The following is a 24,841-nucleotide window of genomic DNA, read 5'->3' as shown; positions in this document are numbered from 1 at the left end:
TGACATAGACTTAATTTTCAAAAACAAAGACAAAAAACTAAATAGTTATCAAAAGAGATCTAAATAAAACACACGAAGATTTGAGTGCTATTTACCTAGATTGAACCAGTCTAAAAAATTGGGAGCACACTAAATCAATTTTTTAAAAATATATATAAGGACAACCATAAGAATCCCAATACTAATGAGGGCTTTGGTGGAGGCAAAAAGGTGGATTAGGAGAGGCAAAAATGGGGTTTTAGTGGGGGTTTTGCATGCAATGGGAGTTGCAAGTATGAATGTGTTCACATAAGGATCTCATTGATTTAACCTTTTCCCATTGGTAAACTTGAATGTAGCACCAAATTTTAGTTAATATTAGAGAAAAACTTGGATGCGCATCCCAAGTATGGTCTTGTCACGTGACATTTTTATTTTGTATTTTTTATTATTATTTTTATTTTTTTTTTGGTAGAGAAGTGGGAGCACAGACTACACCTAATCATTGTTCTTAATATTATCACTTTATTGACTATTTTTTCCCACAATTTTTTTTCCTGATTTGACTCATCAATAATTTTTGTTCCATTCAGGCGTACACACATGTATATGTATATCAGATTAACATTCGACTTAAATCATTTGCAGTAGAAGTATATAATCAATACGTTTTCTATTACTTTTGTAAGCATCCATAGTAACTATTTTGATTTGTGATGTATTGTTAAAAGAATTACCTGGATGTATAACCATTTTGATTTGTGATTAAAAAAAAATTTAGACATTTTAATTAGTTTCATATATTTGTTTTTGAATTGAATGAACTAGTTGGTACTATGCTTTTTTGTTATCAAGTATGTTTTAAGATGAGTTAAAGTCTGAAGTTATAGAATGCGTTCATCACTATGATTTCTAATATTTAATTATAAATTGCATTTAGACATTTTCTTTTAAAAAAAGTTGAATTAACTATTTTAAATTGAGAAGTGATCCACTTGGAATCTCAAGATGAAAAATGTTCCACATTTTAGAACATATTGGTAATTCATTTTCTATTGATGTCACAGACCGGTAAAGTTTTAGATTTGTCATTCTTTCTTCATTTTCTTCTCTGAAGGCTTTTTCCTCTTATTCTTCTCCGTTGGTTTGTGCGAGGTTTTCTTTTTCTTCCTTATCCTCCTCCTATTCTTCCTCTTGCACCAACTTGCATGTGCTGACAGTGAGCACCCAAATATCGGAGAGCAAGACTAACAAAGAATGAGAGAGTGAGATAATAAGAGAGAGGAGAGCGATTTGTGACAAAAGGAAATAGTGTGTGAGGGGACGAGAGAGTTCCAGGTGTGTGCAAAGTCTTGTTTTGGTAATTTAACCCAAATTTGGCGTTAGTGTCAAACAACCTTATTTACCAATCTCATTTTCCCTCATCTGAGCAATCCATACAAAATCCTCTTTTAAATTTAACCTAAATGAGTAAGATTGGCAAAATTCCCCACGAGGCTCCACCCCGATCGGGGAATTCCCAGTTTTTTTTGGGGATATGAGTCAAACTGAGGATCTTTTTAAGGTCTCCATTGGGGGATAGGGAAGGATGGGAGGGTATCCCCGCCCTAACCCTGACCCCAACCCCAATTAGATTTTAAAAATATATATTTTTAAATATATATTAGGTATTTAACTTTTTACATTTACCAATTTTTAATTTAGCCTAATCTAGCCCAACTAAAGTGTCCAACCCAAAACGAACCCTAATTTAGCCTAGGTATTAAGAGGGGAATCCCATGAGGTTGGGAGTGGGTCCCTTTCTTCGACGAGGAATCATCACTCCCATTTCTGCCTTCAAATAGCAGGGACGAAAGTGGGGATGAGATAAATTTCCCCATTGACAATGGGGATGGAGAATCCGTATCCTGTCCCGACCTTGTTACCAACCCTACAAATGAGGTGTGGGTTTGAAATATAGGAAAAGTTGACTTTCATTAAAACATAGTCAACTAGGGCAAGTTACAGAAAGAAAAAATAAATCAGCTTCTTCTTCAAGTGAGCGCCGCAGAGTCTCCGTCCACATCTCTTCTTCTTCGTTGTGCAGCCACCGGGCAACCAGACCTCAGCGCCGCCGTGATCCGCCTCCGCCTCCCTTCACGCCGGCCGCTGGGTTCTTTCCCCTCACTCTTAATCTTTCTCTCTCTCTGTTCACTGCCGCCGTAGCCTCGCCACCGCTGTGGAACGCGCCAATCACTTTGCAGTCACAGCCACTGCCTTCTTCAGTCGCCGGTCACCGCCTGCCACCGTCGAGGTCCACGCGCACCAGGAAGCCAACAACGCTGTTTTTCTCGGGCATTTGTCTACGTTACCCACGACTGGTTGCACCTTGAATCGACTTACCTGCTTGGTTCTAGCTTCCTATCTCAGTTTTCATCAGTTTGGAACGTTATACAGCAAGGTACTGAGTTTTCTTTGGTGATTTTTTTGTTTTGTTTCGCTGGGTTGTTTTGCTTTATTCTTTTCACTAACGGAGAAGAAAATGAAGAACAATTTCTTTTTGGTTGATTTCTTCTTCCACCACTATTCAACCAGCCTAAATGAAAACGTGCAACGAAGAATGTATACCTCACAAATTAGGAAAAAAAAAAAAACCGGTTGAATCAATGAATAAGAAGGAATAAGATTTATATCATTCTTATCTGAATCAATAAATAAAGTGGAAACAATGTTTAAGAAGATGAATAAAGCCACAAAAAGAAGTTTGTTGGCTGTGAAAAAAAAAAGGATTGAATGGCAATGGCCGATGAGTCTCTTGGTTGGTTGATTATTATCCCTCATGCGGCAGGGTTGGCTTGCGATTGATGAAATTTTATGTCTGAGATTGAGGCCGACGATATGGATGAAATTGGTGCGGTGGAATCCATGGATAAACTTAATAGCCTCCGTATAACCTCTTTAGATGACGATGACATTCATGATGATGAAGAATTGCAAGATGACCATGACACTGATGATGATGATGATGAAGAATCAAATGAATCAGTGGTTTTGGGTTTCGTTGCAAAGCCCAAAAATTCTTGGTCTCTTCTTCCTCAGCTATTTCCAAGCAAGGCTGGAGGAGTACCGGTGTGTAAGCATAATCCATATCTCTATCATTTGAATTTCTCTTTTATATTATAAATGTTGATCAATTTTCTGTGTGAACTTCATTGTTGTTTGTGGTGTATCTGGTGATTGAAAATGGATGTTTTTTCCATTCTTCTTGTAAGATCGAATCGTACTGAAGTTGGATGACTATTATTTGTATAGAATTATTAGTACTGGTAAACCAAATTACGTATTTGATTGAATAAATAAATGGCACCTCAGGCTTGGTTGGATCCCGTGAATCTGCCGTCTGGAAGGTCTTGTGTTTGTGATATATGTGGAGAGCCTTTGCAGTTTTTGCTCCAGGTATTTGTTCGGTCTCAAAATTTTCATGTGTTTTCTTTTGCTGTCTCCTTACATCTTATGCATTTCAATCTAAATTCTAAATTCTCTAAACAATTAGGGGGTGTTTTGCCCAAGGAGTTGAAGTTGGGAGTACCACTCCTTGTTTGGCCTAAGGAATTCATGGACCTTACGACTAAAAAAAGGTCAAATTTAGTCTTATTAACTCCTTACACTATTGGCCTTATGACTAAACAGTTGTCCGGACTTCACAACTCTACTCCTTGTCCCAAATGTCCATTTAGGAACTAAAATAGGAAGAAAGATTTTGTAAACTACTCTCCAATTTTAACAACTCCACTCTTTGCCTCAAACGCCCCTAAGTAACTAAAATAGGAATAAGGATTTTGTAAAATGATAGTCCAATGGCTCTATATGTGTGGGAAAACTCAATAAAATTACTTTATCGATTTTGCAACATGTTGTGGATTTTGGAAATACCTTTTGTACATTTTTTAAGGTGTGAGATCATATAGTTTCTTTTCATTGTAAACGATTATTGTCATTCCACATGGAAGTATAGCTTATGATGGTTTGTTCCTGTTCATTAAATTGTTAGATTTATGCTCCTATTGTGGAGAAGGACTCAACATTTCATCGAACATTATTTGCGTTTATGTGTCCATCCATGACTTGTCTTCTACGAGATCAACACGAGCAGTGGAAAAGGAAGTCTGATAAATCATCTCGGAGGTTTTACTAGCTGGCTTTCTAATGAAATCATTTTACTTGATCATCAACCTACATTTTAAAATTTTCTTAATACTTTGTAATTGTTTTTGGAAGTGTGAAGGTTTTCCGCGGCCAATTACCCCGTAGTAATCCCTTTTACTCGAGTGAACCCCCAAAACATGATGGGAGTGACAAAGCTTGTGAATCGGGAGGTAGTTTTGATTTATTCTTCCTTCTATCGAAGTCCTCAAATTACTTTAATACATTATTGTTCTTTAAAATTGCACTGATTTATAACATGTCTAGCATATGTGATGTTGTTTTAGTTGCACGTTGTAACTGGTGTGGTACTTGGAAAGGAGACAAAGTTTGTGGCAAGTGTAGAACAGTACGCTATTGTTCTGAGAAACATCAGGTATCCTATTTGCAGCGTTGCTGCCAGCCTGCAAGTACAATTTCTTGTATTTTGAACTCTTAACACTCAAAACCAAATTAACTTCTTGATTGAGATCCTCAATACTCTATTCTATATATCTTCAGGCCATCCATTGGCGTACTGGGCATAAAACTGATTGCCAACGGATGTGTGTGTCTTCTCAGTTGTCAAGTTCTAGACTGACTAACAGTCATTCCGAAACAGACATTGAGAAAGGTTGGTGAAGAGAAAAATTCTGTGTATTAATGAGATAATAGGAAGATGCATATGTTTTATTTGGTTTTTTGGATTTGGTCCTTGCCCTGGATTTGTGGTTTCTTTTGCCCTCCATACATGGCTTGGACTTCTTAGTATTTGTTCTTTCTGCAGAATATTTGAAGGATCATCAATAGCTTAGATAAATGTTCTTTGTACAATTGGATGAAATGTGATATTTAGTTTACATTTAAATCTAGTAGAAGCTCTAGGATCAATTGCCTGACTAAGATGTACGGGAAGTATCGTTCCTATATAGTAGCACACTAGCACTTACCCAAAAGATTATTTAAATCTGGTAGAAGCTCTAGGATTGAATTGCTTGACTAAGATGGCTGGGAAGTACTGTTTCTTATCCCCAAAAAAAGGGAAAAAATATTTGTATGGGAAGTAGCTCTTAAAATTTAACCGAGAATTATTTGTTTTTTCCGACAGTTTCAAGCAAGCATCTTTGGCCTGAATTTGAGATCATGCATGAATACGAGAGTGAGTTCGACATTGAAATATCTCATGACAATTCTTATGCAAATGCTATGGTTTGTAAGGATAGGATGGATGACTCGATGAAGTCCTTGTTGGCCAATTTTGAGGTATTTATCTTTATGGTATCCTATCATTTGAAAACTTTAGTCGTCTTTGGTAGTGGCCTTAGTGTCTCTTGTTGTATCTCTATTTCTTAGAAGTTGTTTAACTATTTTGAAGTATTGAAGTTCCTTTTGTAATATCAAGTTGGGTTTCTTCATATAGGAGGCTTCTTTTGTTGTCTGTTTTTCTTCTTTTTTATATTGTTTGTTCGTATTCTTTCATTTATATGTGAAAGTGCGGTATTTCATTAAAAGGGTAAATTGTTTTGTTGCTAAATTTTATGAAATTTTTGGTATACAGGGAGATGATGATAGAAAGTCTTGGGCCTCTTTTCAAGGTCGCTTATCAAAGGCACCTGAACAAGTGTTGAGGTAATATTAGCGTTTCAAGTTTTCTACTGAAATTTTACTAAGTTGATTGAACTTGATCATGTTCAAAGATCCCTGGCCAAAGGAACTTTGATCATGGGCTTGTGATTATTCATACAGAACTGCAAATCACAAAAGTTGATCATTTGCATGATATTTTGTAAATTATGAATGAAGCAAAAAAATTCTCTTGCCTTAGATGCTGTTTGAATCAGGGGACTAAATAAAATTAAAATCTTATAGTTATTAGCATATAAACATAGCCTATTCGTATATTTGCAAGTGGTGCTACCACACCCGATGATAAAAAAAAAGTTGATCATTTGCATGATATTTTGTAAAATATGAATGAAGCAAAAAATTCTCTTGCCTTAGATGCTGTTTGAATCAGGGGACTAAATAAAATTAAAATCATATAGTTATTATCATATAAACATTTTAGCCTATTTGTATATTTGCAAGTGATGCTATGACACCCGATGATCAAAACGTGCAGTTACATTTTTACTTGACTAAGTTTTTCATGTCAATGTCAGTAAATTATTAATATCATTAATAAAAAAAATGGAAACAGATATTGTAGAGATGTGGGATCTAAACCTTTATGGCCAATGCCAAGTGGTCTGCCTTCCAAAGAAGATATCCCAAAATGCAGTTACTGCAGTGGTCCCATGTGTTATGAATTTCAGGTAAGCCCTGCCCCCTCTTTCTTCTGGTTTCATATTTGGATTATTTAGTTTCGAGCATTATAGATAATTCGTATTGGGTGACAACAGATCTTGCCTCAGTTGCTTTATTATTTTGGGGTAAAGAATGACGTGGATTCACTCGACTGGGCGACAATTGTTGTGTATACGTGTGAAGCATCCTGTGAGTCAAGCATAGCTTATAAAGAGGAGTTTGCTTGGGTTCAACTCTCTGTTCCATCTGCTGTTCACCAGTAATATTTTCATCAGTTTTGTTCTTTAGCAATTCTTATGGCCATATGATGAGTATGCTTTTTGTTTACTTTTCCATTCTTTCTCAGAATGTTAAATTATAGAAATAAATTATTTTGTGCCTTTTCTTCTTTTCTGTAGTCTATAAATGTTGCCATTATCATAATTTTATGTATTTTCTGAATTTTCTTTTAAGAAAAAACTGGATATGGTATATAACATTAAATTATGATTAAGGAAGATGGGAAGGAAAGAAGCCAAAAGGAGATTACAAGAACCTCCTTCAATTGGTTGAAATTTTGTTTATATCATAGTTCAGTTATCTTTGTTGTTGAATAAGTCTTTCTTTTCTTCCAAGCCGCATATGCCAGAATTGAAGCCAAAGATCTTTCTTTTCATTCTTTAAAGAGTGGCCAATGTGTAGAAAGAAAGAGTTGTTTACATAGGGGAAGATATGGCTTCGTGACTCAAGGGGAACCATGTTTTCTCCACTTACAGCCATGAATCCATAAAAAACTTATTCGGCATCATTAGTACTTTTGAATCTTGCTCGGGTGTTTGTCCATAAATCACCACAAATCAGAAATTATGGGTATTAATATGGATCTGGAAGAAACTCAAAGCATTGCTGATCTATATGGCTGCAAGGTTGGTTCTTGGCCCGACTCCTACTTGGGTCTTCCCTTGAATAGAAAGCCGAGAAACCAATCTTTCTGTTCCCTTATTGTTGAGAAGATTGAGAAGAGACTCAAAACCTGGCCATTGTCTTACATATCCAGAGGTGGTAGGTTAACCATCATTCAAGCCACTTTGAGTAACCTCCCTACATACTACCTTTCTCTCTTTTAAATTATCGAGTAAAGTGGCTCACTCGATTGAAAAGCTGTATAGAGACTTTCTGTGGAAGGGGAAAGATGGGTCTGGTTTGCACCTTGTTGGCTGGGATAAAGTCACCAAACCAATAGCCCATGGTGGGCTGGGGATTACTAATCTGAAACTTAGAAATGAAGCCCACCTTGCTAAGTGGATCTGGAGATTCAGGTTAGAGAGTAATAATGCTCTTTGGAGAAGGCTCATCGTGGCCAAATATGGTTCCTCCCATAGAGATACCAAAGCTGGAAGCCTGGAACCATCTCTTTAAATACTGTGAAAGGCCCTTGGAAGGTCATTTCCCCCCTTCAGCCATAAGTGGATCAACACGTTGCTGTGACAGTGGGCAATGGGCGTTCGGTTGCTTTTTGGCATGATATTTGGGTGAACTCAACCCCTTTGAAAGTTGCCTTCCCTAACCTTTTCGTTCTCTCCCTTGTCAAGGAGGCTTCGGTCTTCAACTCTTGGAAGATAAGGGAGAGCTATTGAGACCTAAAGCTCCATAGGAACCTAAATGATTTGGAGATAAGCGAGTGGGGTGTTCTGTCCCTCTTGCTAACTGACTTCCGGCCACAACAGTCTGAAGAGAAATGGTTCTGGAAGCTTGAGCCATCTGGGTTTTTCTCCACCAAATCCTTGATTTGCCTCCAATCATAGTACAAACTCTACATCTGCGAGGGGCCCCTTCAAATCCATCTGGTTAGACCACTTCCGCAAAAAGATAAAATTCTTTATTTGGGAGTTCAGTCACAAGGCTGTTATCACTCATGCTAAACTTCAACGTCGTTTGCCATTTATGACAATTTCTGCAGGTTGGTGCACTCTTTGCAAGAGGCAACGGGACACAATATCATCTTTTCATCCTTTGCTCTTTCTCCAAAAGATTTTGGGATCTCGTCCTTAGCTCCTTTAATTGATCTGTGGCTTTTCCTGGGGACATCAGTAGTTTTCTTTGCCTCATTTTCTTGTGGTCGACATGGTCGGATTTTCAACGGCAAATGTCAACAAATAGACCCCTTCATTGATCACGTTATTTTCATTGCTATATCTTGGTGTAAATTGTCTAAAGATTTCAAGTATTATAGTTTTGATTCTCTTTTGTCCAATTGGAGATGTCTTTTGTAACTCCTTTGGATTGGGGTTATTTTCTATCCCTCTTTTGTAATTTTACTCATCAATGAAATTTTCTCTTATCAAAAGAAAAAAGGGAAACCATGTGTTGTGAAGTCCCTAACAAGAAAGTGAATTTAAGTACAAATTAGTTGAATCCAAAACTCGAAGTCAACTTGTGTTGACTAAAGAGCATTATTGATGGCAATCTCATTCCATGGTGGCCATCTACTTAGAATTTAATATCTTATAAGTTTCTTTGATACCCAAATGATGTAGGGTCAGATGGATTTTCCTATGAGATTAGTCGAGATGTGCATAAACCGACTCAGACAGATACAAATATAAAAAAGAAAAAGAAAAAGATGTACAATCTAGTTTAGATGACTACAATTGTAATTGTTACAGATGTATGGAGATAGGACAATTCCTTGAATCTTGCTTCATTGTTCCTACTTGTAGATTCGTGTAGGAGGGAACACAAAAATCGAAAGAAAGACACCTAGATTGCATATCAATTTGGGTTAAAAGAGGTTTAGGTTGGTTGTTTGACATGAAGGATTAAACACTTAATGCAAATTGGTTGGTTTTGGGGTTTGGCTAAACCAAATTGTATATACCTAAATTGACCGATTAACCAGAAAGACAAATTACCTACCTAAGTATTACTCAACTAGTTATGACATTTGCCATTGTCTAGAAGGTTAGACATTCAATCTCAGACTCGATTGAACTTTAGAAATAAAAAATCAATATCAACTATAAGTTGTGGTGGGCTTCCTTTTTTAGTTTTCTCCTTGATTGTCTCTGATCATAGTACAAACTATCCCTCCCTCCCACCCAAGAGAAGTTGAACAATGTTCGAAACTGTAGAGGTTTAAAAAGTGTTGACCTTGATTCTTATAATATTTATCGAATCATACAGTTGATTGTCTGAATTTGAAATGCGAGTAGATTTGTTAGATCTTCTCGTGCATGATTTCCTAAGTTTAAGAAGTATATTGAAGAGGAGAATATACCTAGCAATAGTTTTTTATGTCTTGATTTTTCAGTCAGGTGAAACTCTAACTTTTAAGTTCAAGTAAACTATGTTGCAATCTTCTAAACTTTCAAATGTCTTCTCAAACTTTTGTTGCATGAAGCATTAAATATGTAGAGTTTCACATAATTGGGATGCAAATATAGAATATTATTGTTATGTATAATTTATTCAATACAATCATTAAACTTAGCAAACCGTGCAAGAGAAAATCTAAGAGCATTCGAATTCAAATAATTTTACTCAAAACACATATTTCAAATCCATAATATGTGCAAAAATTTACCTTCAACACCAACTCATATTTTAAATGCTTAACTAGATATACAATAATTAATATAAATCGATGAAACATTACCAACCGTCAATGTCTAATACATTTTCAATCTTCCATTGTTTAAACATCAAATTCTCTAACTATGATCTCCTTAGTGATTTTCTAGTTATTTATCCTTGATCTCGTTTGAATCATTTTTGCTAGCATAAATTGCTAAAATATCCTTTGCAATTGTATTTCAAGAAGGGAGAACAAACTTAGATACTAATAAAGTGACTGTTCCCTCCACAAATATAATGGATTACTCATCAAATATGATAGATCTTTCAATAATGAGTTTTCTAGCATTCTCTGCACTAAAATTGCTTACTTTGGTGGTTTATTTATTGTTTTCTCTCATTACTTTTGAACATCATTCTTGATGAGATGCATATTTTGTTTTTGCTCATGGACGTTTTTTAAACTGTAACCATTAATATGTAATCTCATTATTACTGCTCCATTCATCGTTATATCTGGTCTATGATTTATCTTCATTACAATTGAACAATATGATAAAATGATCCCATACGTATTATAGATATTTCTTTCTTCTTTCATTCCTTTGATTGTGGATTTGTTGGTGGTAACATCTCAACAAATTTATCTAAATCATCATTATCTAAAGTGACATGATCTTCATTTCTTGTTGCCCTATCACTTATCTTTTCACCCATTTTCACCCATGACAAGTAGAACACTAAGAAGTAAAACAATATTTCTTTAGTGGGGTTGGTTGATTTTTTTTTTTTTTTCCTTTTTCTCCGTTAGTGGACTAGAAATGTCATTTTGACTCTTTTGACCGTTAGTTGATTAACAATAAAATGAGTAGAGTGAGAAAGTTCAATCAACCAAACTAATATTATTTAATTTATGTATTTTGTTATATCAACATTTTCAAACTATTTAAAAAAATTTATCAAAGACTAAAAGTTCTATTTTTAAAACCTTATGGACTAAATAGACATCAATCTCAAACTTCATGGACTAAAAATATATTTTATCAATTTTTTTTACTAAACAAAATCCGACAAATAAATGATATTAAATATGATAAACAAAGTAAACAGTAAATTGATACTCAATTCTCAAAGACTAGTTACGGTGTGAAGGGATTCAAATTTTGGAAGACTAAAAGTGGTTTTCATTTAGGGCCGGAAAATGAAGTCTAATTCAACTTCTCAAGATCTATTTGGACTTTTACGTGTTTAAAAATGTGTTTTTAAATACTTAAAAAGTCAATTCAAATCGATCCCTAGTCTTTTGAATTAATTGACTAGTTTTAGTATATGTAGTTTGGTTCGGTTTAACCATACTCGAAATAGACCAATTTTGCTTGTTTTTAGTTCCTACACTCCAAATTGCTTACATGGACAGATGGCTGGTTGGTTTAACAGGCTAGGTCGATTTTTTTCCCTATTTTTGCTTGTACCCCAAATTTGGAGTGGAATTTCAAGCATCTTTAATAGAGAAGGCTTTGTGGTTGGATAGGTGAATACAAAATAATTGGAGGAGGTAAGAGCTATATGTAATATTAAACAAGCCTAAGAGCTATTTTGTTACAAAAGTTTATGTGTTTAGTTCTACCTATGAATTTCTATGATTTGTTCTTTAATTTTTAAAAATAATTTTAAAACTTCAAGTCAAGTTTTGAAAGCTAAAAAAAAAAAAAGTTTAAAATTAATGTAAATATATATATTTTAAAAACTCCGCAAACAATAACCAAAAATGGCCTAAATTTTTGTGAATAAATTTTCATGGACTTTGGTTGAATGAAGAGTATGTATATGACAAAATAAATCTATGAAGCACATATATTTCATATGAGACAAAGAATCTGTATCAGATACTAATACTTTCAGATACTTTCTAGATACGACACGTGATTAGACATACCTATTTTTATATTTACCTTTTTCTAAAAAAAAAAAAAAAAAAAAGCAACTCATCTCATCTCTCCCAATTTAAAACTAGGCAACCTATTAAAAAAGTTAACTACTCGAGTCCAAAACTAAAAGGAAGAAAAAACATAAAAGATCAAACTTTAGATTCATCTAATCTTCATATTCACATTTGAGTCCTACAAAGCCTTCCAAAATATAACTCACTTGAATATCTTAAAAAATTCAACAAAGAAGTTCTTCGTTTATCTTCAAACTTCTCCCTCTAATCTTCTTTTTCTTCTCTAATCAATATGAGTCACTTTTCTATTACATTTTATTGACTATTGTACTTCAATGTCTTAGATGGTGCTTTTTTTTTTTTTATTGTACTTAAGTATTTGTATTATATTTTGTACTATTGTTATTAACTTGTATGCTAAATTTATCTATATCTTAGATTTTTTAAGAAAAAGAAAACGTATCTTCAATGTACCAGTATCCTAGTTTTTTAGAAATTGGTGTATTGTCGTATCCTATCATATCCGTATTTCATATCTGTATCAGTGTCTGTGCTTCATAAAAATGTATAATAAAATTGCTTCTTATAATTTTTTTTAGTACAACAATTGTGAGATAGGAGATTGAACCTTCGACCTTTAGGAGCTGTTTGAATTAAGGTTTTGTAGATGTCTGAGAATAAATTATGTCTAAGAATAGGATGTTTGGGAATAAGATGTCTGAGAATAAATGATTACCGTGTTTAGTTATATATGAGAATGGGGATTTGATGTTTGAGAATGTATTATACTTTTTTATGCATTTATAAAGTTTGAAATTAATTTTATTAATTTCAACAATTAATTTTCGTTTGTTAATTTATTTTTATTACATTAGTTATTAAATCAATTTTAAGCCATTAAAATTTAACTAAGTTTACCCACTTACCCTCCAATTTAATATATTTATTATCAATTAAATTTTTTATATTGCACATATATATTATCAATTTTTATTTTAAAAATATTGGTAATTAATTTAAATATCTATTTTTTTTTTGTAGTTTTGTTAATTGAATAGTTAATTAACTCCTTGATTAATGTCAATTATAAGTTGTACATATATATATATACAAAAGAAGTTGATATAAACTAGCTTATTTTAAATCATCAAACAATGTTTTTAATTTTTTTAAAAAAACTATTATTATAGATTAAACTAGAAGTACAAGTGTACAAGATTGTTTAGTTGGAAAAATTAACTTATTTTATTATTAGTTAATTAGTTATTTATTTTAAAAAACTAGTTAATAATTTTAATAAATAATTTATGATGTTAATATATATTACCAATAAAAAGGGATTTAAGCCAATATAGTTATGGTTATTCATATTTTTTTTGAAAAAAAAATTATGATTTTTCATATTAATTCATAATAATAGAATAAATTATTATATTAGCATTATTATTAATAAGATTAATTATATATGTCAATTATAAATTTAATTTAAACCTATTTATAAAAATTAAATATATTAATTACTATCAACAAAGAAGAAAAAAAATAAAATGAAAAGATAAAAAGTAAGAGAGAGAAAAAAATCATTGGAAATGGAGAAAACCCATCTATTTGGGTGGTTAATGAAAAATCTCAATGGATGGGAATATGAAATGTCTTAAATAAGATATTCACATTCCCAAGGTTAAAAACTTGTACCAAATAAAATATCATTTCTCATTCTCACCTCTTATTTCCATGAACCAAACGGACGATTAATGTTAAAGATTATGCCAATACCATCGAGCCAAACTCACTTTAATAGATTATAGTTAAGGGCTTCTACTTCCTTTATATTGCCCAACCCCAACAACACTCTTCTAAAACATGATTATAAGCATATAAATAATTTCTCGAAATATTTAGCCATTATATTAGTCGGGGAATGCGAGAGAGTTGTAGCTCATACAATATTTATTTTGAAAGATGCATCTATTTAATTAAAGTCGAGTTGTAGCCAACATGAGCATGACTCAATTGATTAAAACATATATTCTTGATTAAGAGGTTAGAAGTTTGAATCTTCCTCCCTCACATAGTTGTACTAAATAAAACAAAAACTTTTTAAGACTAGTTTCCATTTGGTCCTTTTATTTTAAAATATTACACATTTAGTCCTAAATTTGAGTTTGGTTTCAATTTAATTGCTAGGTTTCAACATATTACCATTTTACTATTGAGAATTTAGTTTTGTTTCAAACTGGTTCTTAGGTTTCAAGATTTATACTCTTAACCTCAATTTTTCATTAAATACTCACTTTCAATCATTAGTATGAATGTCTATCAATTAATTTAAAATAATTATGAAGTAAAATTTCAAATTTATTTTTAATAATGATGAAAAATAGTAAAAATTTATTAATTAGAATTCTTTTAACTAGGTCATATTTACTAGCCTCTAATTAAATTGTTACAATCTTAATGAATTTTTTTGTATTATTAATAATTCATAGAATATTATTAAAGAGTGGAGAGCAAACACATGACCTTAATTAATAGACATTAACAATTAAGACAAAATGTGAGTATTTAGTGTAAAATCGAGATTAAAAGTGTAAATCTAGAAACACAATGACCAAAATTGAAACAAAACTCAAATTTCAAGGGTAAAATTAAAACATTTTAAAACTTAGGAACTAAGTTGAAACAAAACTCAAAATTTAAGAACTAAATATGTAACAATTTGAGACTTATAGACCACATAGAAACTAAACCCAGAATCTGAAGACCTATATTTGTGTAGAATAAAATAAAGGTGAGTTGTAGAGTATAGTGTAGCAATGTTGATTAGAATTTGATTTTGAGTTTTATTACATAATCATTTGAGTTAGGATAGTGTTTTCTTAATCAAAATGTCATGATTAGATTTAACATTGTGAAACAACCATATTTATTATATCATTAAAGTATCATAAATGTTATCTACTTATTTCTAACTTACAACTATTTCTTGCTTTGTTGTTTAGAAAGTCACCTTTTGGGCAAGCTTTTACAAGCTTTAATTTTTATTCTTTATGTACAAACTTTTTCATTCAATTATTTACAATTATTGGGTTTTAAATTAAAAGAATGTTGATGGGGAAATGTAAGTAATATTTATATTTCAAAATGGAGTGGTCTAACTTTTCATAGTGTAACTTTTTTTTTTTTTTTTTTTTTAAAAAAAATGATGGTTTCACTTTTTACAATGGCAGCCATATTGTGAGATGGGTATACTTTTTTTAATTTTATTTTATTTTATTGATGGGAATGTCTAGTCCAAGATCACCACTATATCAATGATTTTTTTCTTTTTTTTACAATGAAACTTTTGAAAAATTATTCATAAAATTGGAAAATGACATCTAACATAAAGACAAATTTACATATTCAAAATTAAAATATCATTTTGGTCTATTTATTTTTTCAAATATTCTAAGTTTAGTTTTTATATTTTTAATAAATTGAAATACTAGTCTTTATGGTTAATTTATTGTTGATTTTTTAAAATAAAAATAAAAAACAGTCTCTATTAACATTTTTTTTAACTTGTGAAAATAAATTTACATGGCGTATTTTGTATTTTTAGCCATGCATTAGTCTTTCAATAAATGGAAAATTAATAGAAATCTCTCTTAAGATGGTTAATTTAAAGACTATTTATTTACCCTTTGTGGAGCTCAATTATTGCATTATTAAAGAAGCATAACGCATTAAGAATAACTATTGGTAAATCAAAAGTTATATTTCCACCCAAAAGTCGAGCACATCAAGGGTTGAAGTTTGTAACAGCCCAGATAATGATGGTTCAGGTGGAAAACGGATAAAGTAATGATTAATGATGGTTTGGAAGTCGAAGAGACGAGCTATGTTCGGTTATTACATGGACAACCTATATAATTCAAGGGGTACCGTCAAAGAGAGGTATATTTTTCAACCTATTCTAATTGTTACTAGTTGACTCAAATTCAAACCCAATTCTAACTTGAGCGTCGGAGTAGATTTGACTCAACACCATACCGGTGTTAGCTTTACTCACCTTTCTTACAGGATATCCAGTTATTCTCCTCCAAATACAAATTTACCATTGGTGCAATTTTCGGTATCAACAATTAGTATCCCAAGTTAGAACACGAAGAATCCTAACTTTTGAAAAGGCAATTCTATTAGGGTCGTCTTTGTTTCTGTTATGAGTGATTTCAATTGAGACGGTATCGACAAGAATAAATTCATAGAATAAATGAGTTTTTTGTGAATAATTTGAAATAAAATGAAAATTTGACGGAAATATTTTTTGGATTGTTTCGGGAATAAATTTACATAGGAATTTTGGCTCAAGAGTTGTAATATATGAAGTTTGGGTTTTATTATGGTAAGAGGTAGATGAAGATGGTCGATAATTAAAGGTTTTGTTTGAGGATATAACTTCTATATTTCGAGAGTTTGAGTTTGTAATGACTTGGACATAAGTGATTGAAAGAATAGATAACTCCTTAGTTTTGATAAGAGAAGAGTTGATTGTCAAGGCAGGAGGCCTTGAAGGGATACATTAATCTAAAATTTGAAATTTATTTGATACGATATTGTTTGAGGATTTTTCCCTTTTCGAATCTCCATTGCTTGTGATGATTCTTCTTTGAGAAATTGAAACGCTTGAGAGTACGAGACTTTGGTTTGCAAAGGTGTTGATCATGATCATTCTTTTCTTCTTTCCTGCAAGTAGAATTTATTTTTCTTTTCTTTCTCTTTTTCACTCTTTTCTTGAAGAAATTCTCTTATGAACTAATCAGAAAGGGAGTTTGTACTTCCTTTCATAGCTTCAATTTTAAAGTCAAAACAATAAAGTATTATTTGCCATCTAGCAAAAAATTGTCGAGAAACCAAATTTTAACATCCTTTTGTAAAACATCTATAGCTGTTTTGCAATCAATACGTATTAAAAAGCTTTTGTTGATTAAATCACTTTGGAATTTGTTTGTACATAAAACAATTGGATAAAATCTCATTTTTTATGGTTGAATAATTTTGTTAAGATCCTAGCCGGACACCCGAATAATATCTAACTAGTTGTTCTTGACCATTGACGAACTATTTGAGGATGTCACCATATCTTATGTCTGATGCATCGGTTTCTACAATGAGTGATGCATGTGGATTGACAATGGATAAACATGGAAGACTCTTGACTAGTCATTTGATGGTTTTAATAATGCATGTATATTGATGAGTCCATAGAGGGGGAGTTTTCCCAAGTCTTTGATATGAAGGTTCACATGTTTGTCTCAAATTTAGAATAAAGTCTTATATATAATTTAAACAACCTAAAAATCTTTGTAATTGATTTTTATTGGTGATTTTATATGTAAATTTGTTAGCGAGTTTTATCGATCTTTGGATTGGTTTTATTTTTCCTTGAAAAATATCGTATCCAAATAACTTTATTTTTTGTTCAAATAGTTTTAGTTTAGGCAGAGAAACAACTAAACCATTTTGTTTAATTATTTTGTAAAATATTTTTAAACATTTAAAATATTGTTCTATGGATTGTGAAAAGATTAAAACATCATCAATATAAACAATTGTGAATTCTTGATTTGGGTTAAAAATATCATTCATAATATTTTGAAATTCAGAAGGGACATTTTTTAGTCTGAATGACATTACGTTCCATTTGTCCAAATGGAACATTAAATGTTGTTTTATACTTATCGTTTTCAACAATTTGAATTTGCCAAAATTCAGATTTCATATCGAATTTTTAGAAGACTACGATATTTTGTATTCGATTGATTAAATCCTTTTTGTTTGGTGTGGGATAACGTATCTATCTAAAACAAAATTTAAAGATTTGTAATTGATTACAAGACGAGGCACTCCTCATCCAATTTCTACTTGATTATTAACATTAAAAGCTACACAACTTCAAGGTGATTTAGTAGGTCGTATGAGTCCTTTTTCTAAAAGTTATTGAATTTTTTTATGACAGTATTTTAATAGTTTATGATTCATCTACATAGGTCTTACTTTGGTATAAATTTTTCATTCATAAAAACTTCTAATATATATGGTAGACTAACTATGTGTTGCTTTCTTTCTCATAAGGCATTAGGAATAGAAGTATATATTTCTTTTTCAATGAATTATTTTTTTTAATATAAGAATCATTTAATTGTTTTTCAATTCTTTTATGATTTATTTTTTCTTTTAGAAATTGTATTTGTTGTGTCTTTCTTTTAATAGAATTATCAGTTTTAAATATTGAGGAATATTGAATAGAATTTATTGTTTTAATAGATATGAGATTTACAAATTTAAAGGTAATATCTTGATCTAAATTTTTTGAAATTATTCCTTTCTCATTTATGGAGAATGGATAAAGTTGGGATGGGAATGAAGTTCCTAATATTATTTCTTCAACTAAGTCCTTAACTAATATAAAAGTATTTTTGAAACAATATCCTTGATTCCAAATATGTGCATCGAGAGTTTATAGCAGATTTTTAATCTTTGACCATTGGCACCATGTAAGTTTTCTAAGGTTTTTTCAAAGTATTTGGTAGGTATTAAACATTTTTTTTATACAATTTTGATCAGCTCCTAAGTCGATTAAAACCTTCGACGTTAAATGGTATTCCTTATTTATGACAAGGTTAATAATAGATTACCATTTTTGTAATTGAACTTTATTGATAAGATTGATAAAAGATTCATGAGAAATTTCATGGGCTTTGTTATCAATTTCAATGATTTCAGGATTTTCAGAAGTGGAAGGTTGACCAATTATTTGTTGAGTTTGAAGTGATAAGAGTTCAAATTTAATTTGAGAATTTTCTTTTTTAATGTTAGATATTTTCTCTTTTATTGTATTTATATCTTTTTGAAGGTCAGGAATAGTTACGGTTTGTTTTAGGTTCAAAGCGAGAAAATGTATCTTTAAAATTGTAATGTTGAAAAAATTGTTGTTTAGGTTCTTTTATAACAAGTCTTTAAGTTTTTCAAAATATTTATTTTTAATTTATGGATCTTCAATTTGACTAATGGCTTTAAAAAGAATTTATTGATCTCTTGAAATGATATTTATAGTTTTATTATATGTATATGTTTCTATTTGATTATCACTAGAAGATAATGATGTTTTAGAATAAGAATTATCAGTATTTTATTGGATTTCAAAATTTTGGTCATAAGAAGATTCTTTATTGTTGTTTGACGAAGAGGAAGGGTCTTTAATAATTGAATTTTTAAGTCTTCTTCTATTTCTAAGTTTTTTTTTTTTCATCGGACAATTGGGAGCTATATGTTCTTTTTGCCTACATTTATAACAATTAATTTCTTTTCTCTTCTTAGTAGTTTTATAATTTTTAAATCTTCTTTTTGGTTTTGATTTATAATTTTGTTTATTTTGTTTATTTTGAAAATATCCTTGGGTTCTATAGTTTTTTTTTTTTTTTTTTTTTTTTTTTTTTTTTTTTTTTTTTTTTTTTTTTTTTGTAAAACCTTCTTTTAAATTTCTTGGGTTGATTTTGTGCTGTTGAAGCTTGTATTTTCTCATAACCATATTGACTACAAAAATATCCAAATTCCTACATTTGCTTATGAAATTCATTTTTCATTTTTGCCTTTAATTTAAGGTCTGTACATAAGGTTAAACTTTCATTGTTGATAAAGCTAATTAGTTCACCATAGGTTAGATTATCAAAAGGAATTGTACCTTGATAAGTTTGTCTTATTGTTCGGCGTACCTTTTTAACAAATAACTTTGGTAATCCTGAGAGGAATTTTTAATAAAACATTTAATATATATTTATATGATAACCATTTTATCAATATATATTAAACTTTATGCTATATCAAGTATAACATATAATCTATATTTTAATATTGTATCAAATACAATATAACCTATAGTTTTCATTCTCTCTTTAATGCATGGTATTTAATATAAATATCATTTATACTAAATTTAGTTATATGAATCCAATTCACATGATTAATATTTGAATCATATTCAAATATTTATTTTCTCTCAAATAAACTTTATATTATAATGTATCATGTACATTATAATAATTATATCATATATAATTAAATTAAATTAAATTAATTATATCATATATAATTAATTCTTTCAATTAATTTGAACAATTCAAATAATCCAAAATTGATTCTCAATTAATCCCTATTGAGCTATAGAGAGGACCTCATGGACCTGTAGCTTGAAGCTCCAATGGTACTTGAATAATTAATTAAACTCATTTAACCAAATTATTCAACATCCATTAACTGTCGAGCACTCCACTAAAGACTGATAGTTGCACTATTCGCACTACAAATATATTTTTGTGTTCATTAGATATAACCAGTCAACAACGTGATGACCATTCAAAAATTGCTCGTAAGTACAACTGGAACAAAATTACTGTTTTGCCCTTGTAGTTACATTTAACTTTTTAAGTACCATTGATCCCTCTAATGAACAACAAGTCATAGTCCAACTATCGGACCAGGAGAGGATATGACATCACAATGTTCAAGCCCCAGAATTACCCTTAAGAGAGCAATTTATCTACTTACCCCGACGTCGGGGAATGGGTGAATTTCGTCTTGTGTAGTTGTGTTCCCCGCTCCACAATCAGACGAATTCCCAAAATAGTAGGCTTATTGAGTCAGCGATCTGGCCACTCTCACCCATACAAATCAAAGGATCACCTTCATAGGCAAAAGTTCACAACTCACTCAGGATTCAGGTTATGTCACCTATGATCATCCTGATGAAAGGTAAGTCTCAATTATAAACGGCATTATATAATGAGACCAGTCATTTCGTGGTCTAATCTTATACAAACTCCTTTGTACATAATACCTCCACTCACATGTCTCCATATGAATGATCAGAATCAGATCATTTGTAGCACTTTACAACAATTGTAACATCTACAAAGCGGATCGTATTCATAATGTCACTAGGATAAGGTATCCAACCTTATTCATCTACTATAGACCATTTAGATTATCACTTAAACACAATCCACTTGTATGTCTCTACATATACATTTAAGCTACAGATGATAACTTTTGATGTTAGTTTATTGGTTTATGGTTTTAATACTAATAAATGTTAAATAAAACATCTTATATTCTATTAAATAAATAAAATATTTGTACAATACAATTACAAACTACAGGACCTTACGAGATTTAGGACAATAACTCTAATAGAGCCACTCTTACCCCTACAGATTAAAGGATAATCCCGAGTAAATAGGAGTTCATAGTTAGCTCAGGATTAAGATCGAGTTACTTAGGTCATTGAATTAAAATAGTCAATCTTAACATTAAATGGTTTTATAAAGTAAAAGTGACTATTTCGTGGTCCGATCTTATGAAAACTCATTGCATAGGATGTCTCCACTCGCATATTTCCATATGAACGATTCAGGATCATATTGTTTATATCAAATACAAAATGTGTTGTATCCATAGTATCCCCAGGTTAAGGTATACTATCTTATCCCTATACTATAAACCGTTTTGGCTATTACTGGAACTTGATCTTTTTATGTCTCTACATAAAGTACAGGTATTCATACTATAGTCAAGGGTTCTTAGTTTATTGGATTTATAGTTGAAAAAAGTGCAATTCATATATTCAATAACATTTTTACTTAATAACAACTTTATTGTCAAATAGAATATGTTTAATGTTTATAAACCACAAGTTTTAGGATACACAACCCAACAGGTCACTAATGAGACGTTTATAAGTCTGTAACACCCTCGAGTGGCCTCCCATTATTGAATCGTGATAATAATGTAAAATTGCTGGAATGAGGAAGATTTACTGGACATAACAATTCGTCCATTATACCTTAATCGACCTCGCTGAAGAGAGAATCTGGGTGCACCTCCCTCATCTTCCTGCAATCTTTTAATGATCTTCATTAGTTTTGGATAGTTGAGCACCTTCTCATGGGCCTTGTCAAGATTAACCAAATTAATACATGAGATGGCAACTAGTTACACTGGACAAGGAAGACAGGAAAGGGCATCAGCTGCCTTAATCTCTAGCCCGGGTCTGTATTGAACTTCAAAAACATATCCCATAAGCTTCAATAGCCACTTTTGATATTGGGATGGAACCACCCTTTGCTTTAATAAGAATCAAAGGGCCCGTTGATATGTTCGTATAATGAAAAATTGCCCTAACAAATAATAACGCCAGCACTGCACAACATTCACCATTGCCATCAATTCTCATTCATATATAGGTTTAACTCGTGCCTTTGCTGATAGATATTGGTTGTAAAAAAAAATCGGGCAATGGTTTTGGGACAACATTGCCCCCAGGCCTGTTCCCGAAGCATCAGTTTTGATTATAAAAGGCTGATCGAAATTTGGTAGAGTTAACATCGATACTAACACCATTTGCTTCTTTAGTCTCTTGAATGCCTCAATTGCTTCTGTCGTCCATTCAAATACTTATTTCTTCAACATAGCATATAACGGTGGTGCACGACTGTTATAGCCCTCAACGAACTTACATTAATAACCGGTGAGACCCAAAAATGCCTGCACCTCCTTAATCTGTCGCGTGGGGCCATTCAATCATAGCTTTCAATTTGGCAGGGTCGACTTCTACACCTTTTTCCGACATAAAGTGCCCCAGATATTCGATCTTATCTTGCACAAATTGGCATTTGGCTTGATTAATATATAACTGATTACCTTGTAGCACTCCAAGCACCATTCGTAAGTGTTGGTAGTGATCCTCCAAAATTGTGCTGTATATGAGGATGTTATAAAAAAAAAAATACCAAGATGAATTTCCTCAAATATGGCTTGGAAATTCTGTTCATCAATGACTGGAAGGTGGCCGGTGCGTTGGTCAAACCAAAGGGCATCACCAAAAATTCATAGTGGCCTCCATTGGTTCGAAGAGTTGTTTTCTCATTGTTAGTTGTTTTCACCCTAATATGGTGGTAGCCGAATTTGAGATCTACCTTCGAAAATAAGTTAGCACCATGTAATTCATCAAATAACTCTTCTACAACAAGGATAGGAAACTTATATGGTATTATGACGCGATTCAGGGCTCTGTAGTCGACACAGAAGTGTCAACCTCCATCTTTCTTTTGCACTAGGAGTACGGGGTAGTGCTATAATCCCAACAATTAGCATTTCGTTCACTAGCTTTTCAATTTTCTTCTTTTATGTATAACCATAACGGTACAGACTGACATTCACTGGAGGTTTTTCCTCTTTTAAATGAATCCAATGATAAACTTTTTGTTGAGGAGGTAAGGTGTTGGGCCATTGGAACAAGTTAGTAAATTCTTTTAGTAAAGTTTCCAAATCTGGATGAGCCGGGATCCCAATTGTCCTTGTTCCTTGCCATTCCTCTCTAGTTCGGTAATCGTTAGTGTCCGACATTCAATGAAGAAGCCTTGATCTTCGCTTTCCCAAGACTTGGCCAATCTTTTCAATGTCACCTGGGTTTCTGTCAGGCCAGGATCACCTTTAAGAACTACCTTTGCGTCCCCTATCTTCACGGTCATCAGTAATCCCTTCTAATCCACTTCCATAACTCCAAGAGTAAACTGTCACTGCATCCTCAACACTACATCCACCTTTTTCAACTGTATTGGTAAAAATATCTCCACTATGGTCAACTCTCCCACCTTAAGCACCACTCATTTGCACACACCATGACTTCTAACTACCTTTCCAGTTCCCAAGATAACTCCATATTGGTCGTCTTCGATATTGGCAATCCATTTTTTCAACTACTTTTTTACCAACAAACTTGTGAGTCACTCCACAATCAATTAGAATGATCATAGATCAGTCCTTAATGGTACCTTTCAACTTTAGGGTTCCCAGATTACATAGCCATATCGTCAAATTCAAACATAATTCCATCACATCTTTAACCTCGACTATTGTGGTTACTTTAGCGGCCTACAACTCTACCATTCCTCCTTCTTCACTCATTTCATCATCTAACTCTAACTTCTCAACTTCTGGTTGCACCATGAAAAACCTTAGTTCATGAACTGCCTGCCATTTACATCGATGACCTGGGGTGAACTTCTCTTCGCATCGGAAACATAGTCCTTTTTCTCTTTTCACTTGGAACTTTACGTCTGGAAGTCGGCATTTGGTCCTTCTTTCTTAACCCCTCAAGCTCTCGCCGATTACAACGTAATCATTCTCATCAAGAATGAATCCTGAGGCTTAGATGTCTCTTACATCACCCCCGACAGCATGGTTTTAGAGTTCTAATCATGGGTCTTTCCCCCAAACGACCCATTATTCTTTTCTTCCTTACACAATAGGTACTAGTCTTCTATTTTCTAGGCTAGTCGCATTTAGGTCAACCCTTTTGGGTTCTAGAGCTCAACCCAAATTACCAGGTTCAACCCTTTTAGGAACGTGTCCTCCAACACTTCGTCTGTCAATTGCGTCAACAGTGCCATCAACTTGTCAAATAAATTTCGATATTCTTCCACTGTCATTTCTTGTTTGATACGCAAGAATTTTTCGCATACCGTTCCTTTTCGAGATGATCGAAAACGTATCAGCAACCTCATCTTAAGATCCTTCCAATCAAAGAATGGCTCGCTTTCCTCTTGGATCGATACCAGTCCAAAGTCACTAATGATTGCAACATTAAGTTTTTTCAGTATTAGAGAGTTTGTGAATTTGGAAATACCTGTCAGCTTAGAAAAGCCAGGCGTCCGAATCCTCCCCCTTAAACATCGACATCTCTACCTTATTAAACTTACTCTGAATCGCCTCTTCTTCCTCTAACTTCTCCTTTACCACATACTTCAGCACCGCCTTCAATCGTAGAGAGGTTTCCTCTTCCCCATCCGACTTCGATTG

At 32.3% G+C, this 24,841-nt stretch overlaps 2 protein-coding genes across 4 annotated transcripts; both read left to right on the top strand.

The window, feature by feature from the left end:
- Nucleotides 1-1,771: 1,771 nt before the first annotated feature.
- On the top strand, nucleotides 1,772-7,010 carry LOC120071264 (uncharacterized). Of its 3 annotated transcripts, none has more exons than XM_039023432.2 (11): nucleotides 1,772-2,419; nucleotides 2,807-3,087; nucleotides 3,331-3,414; nucleotides 4,010-4,143; nucleotides 4,237-4,334; nucleotides 4,449-4,537; nucleotides 4,663-4,774; nucleotides 5,249-5,403; nucleotides 5,699-5,769; nucleotides 6,341-6,455; nucleotides 6,543-7,010. In XM_039023432.2, exons 2-11 carry the CDS (start codon nucleotides 2,833-2,835, stop codon nucleotides 6,708-6,710), a joined length of 1,281 nt encoding a protein of 426 aa, XP_038879360.1. In that variant the 5' UTR covers nucleotides 1,772-2,419; nucleotides 2,807-2,832; the 3' UTR covers nucleotides 6,711-7,010. The 3 variants fall into 3 exon arrangements, with proteins under 3 accessions (XP_038879360.1, XP_038879358.2, XP_038879357.2); XM_039023430.2 differs by having other exon boundaries at nucleotides 1,848-2,419; nucleotides 4,237-4,337; XM_039023429.2 differs by having other exon boundaries at nucleotides 1,848-2,419; nucleotides 4,237-4,537.
- A 282-nt stretch (nucleotides 7,011-7,292) lies between these two features.
- LOC150030533 (uncharacterized) lies at nucleotides 7,293-7,845 on the top strand. The gene is made up of 2 exons (XM_090309619.1): nucleotides 7,293-7,485; nucleotides 7,568-7,845. The coding sequence occupies exons 1-2, from the start codon at nucleotides 7,293-7,295 to the stop codon at nucleotides 7,843-7,845; spliced, it is 471 nt and encodes a 156-aa protein (XP_090165745.1).
- Nucleotides 7,846-24,841: the final 16,996 nt, after the last annotated feature.

This window comes from Benincasa hispida, unplaced genomic scaffold, assembly GCF_027475165.1.
Source record: "Benincasa hispida cultivar pf3 unplaced genomic scaffold, pf3_genome.v1.1 HicScf1848, whole genome shotgun sequence".
Taxonomy (NCBI): domain Eukaryota; kingdom Viridiplantae; phylum Streptophyta; class Magnoliopsida; order Cucurbitales; family Cucurbitaceae; genus Benincasa; species Benincasa hispida.
Note: the sequence above shows the minus strand (reverse complement) of the source record. Positions and strands in the feature narration are given on the sequence as shown.

Coding starts and splice junctions, on each gene's coding strand:
- LOC150030533 (XM_090309619.1), top strand. CDS start 7,293: ATGGGTATTAATATGGATCTGGAAGAAACTCAAAGCATTGCTGATCTA. Junction 7,486..7,567: donor ATTGTCTTACATATCCAGAG/GTGGTAGGTTAA, acceptor TATCGAGTAAAG/TGGCTCACTCGATTGAAAAG.
- LOC120071264 (XM_039023429.2), top strand. CDS start 2,833: ATGTCTGAGATTGAGGCCGACGATATGGATGAAATTGGTGCGGTGGAA. Junction 3,415..4,009: donor CTTTGCAGTTTTTGCTCCAG/GTATTTGTTCGG, acceptor TTAAATTGTTAG/ATTTATGCTCCTATTGTGGA. Junction 4,775..5,248: donor CGAAACAGACATTGAGAAAG/GTTGGTGAAGAG, acceptor TTTTTCCGACAG/TTTCAAGCAAGCATCTTTGG.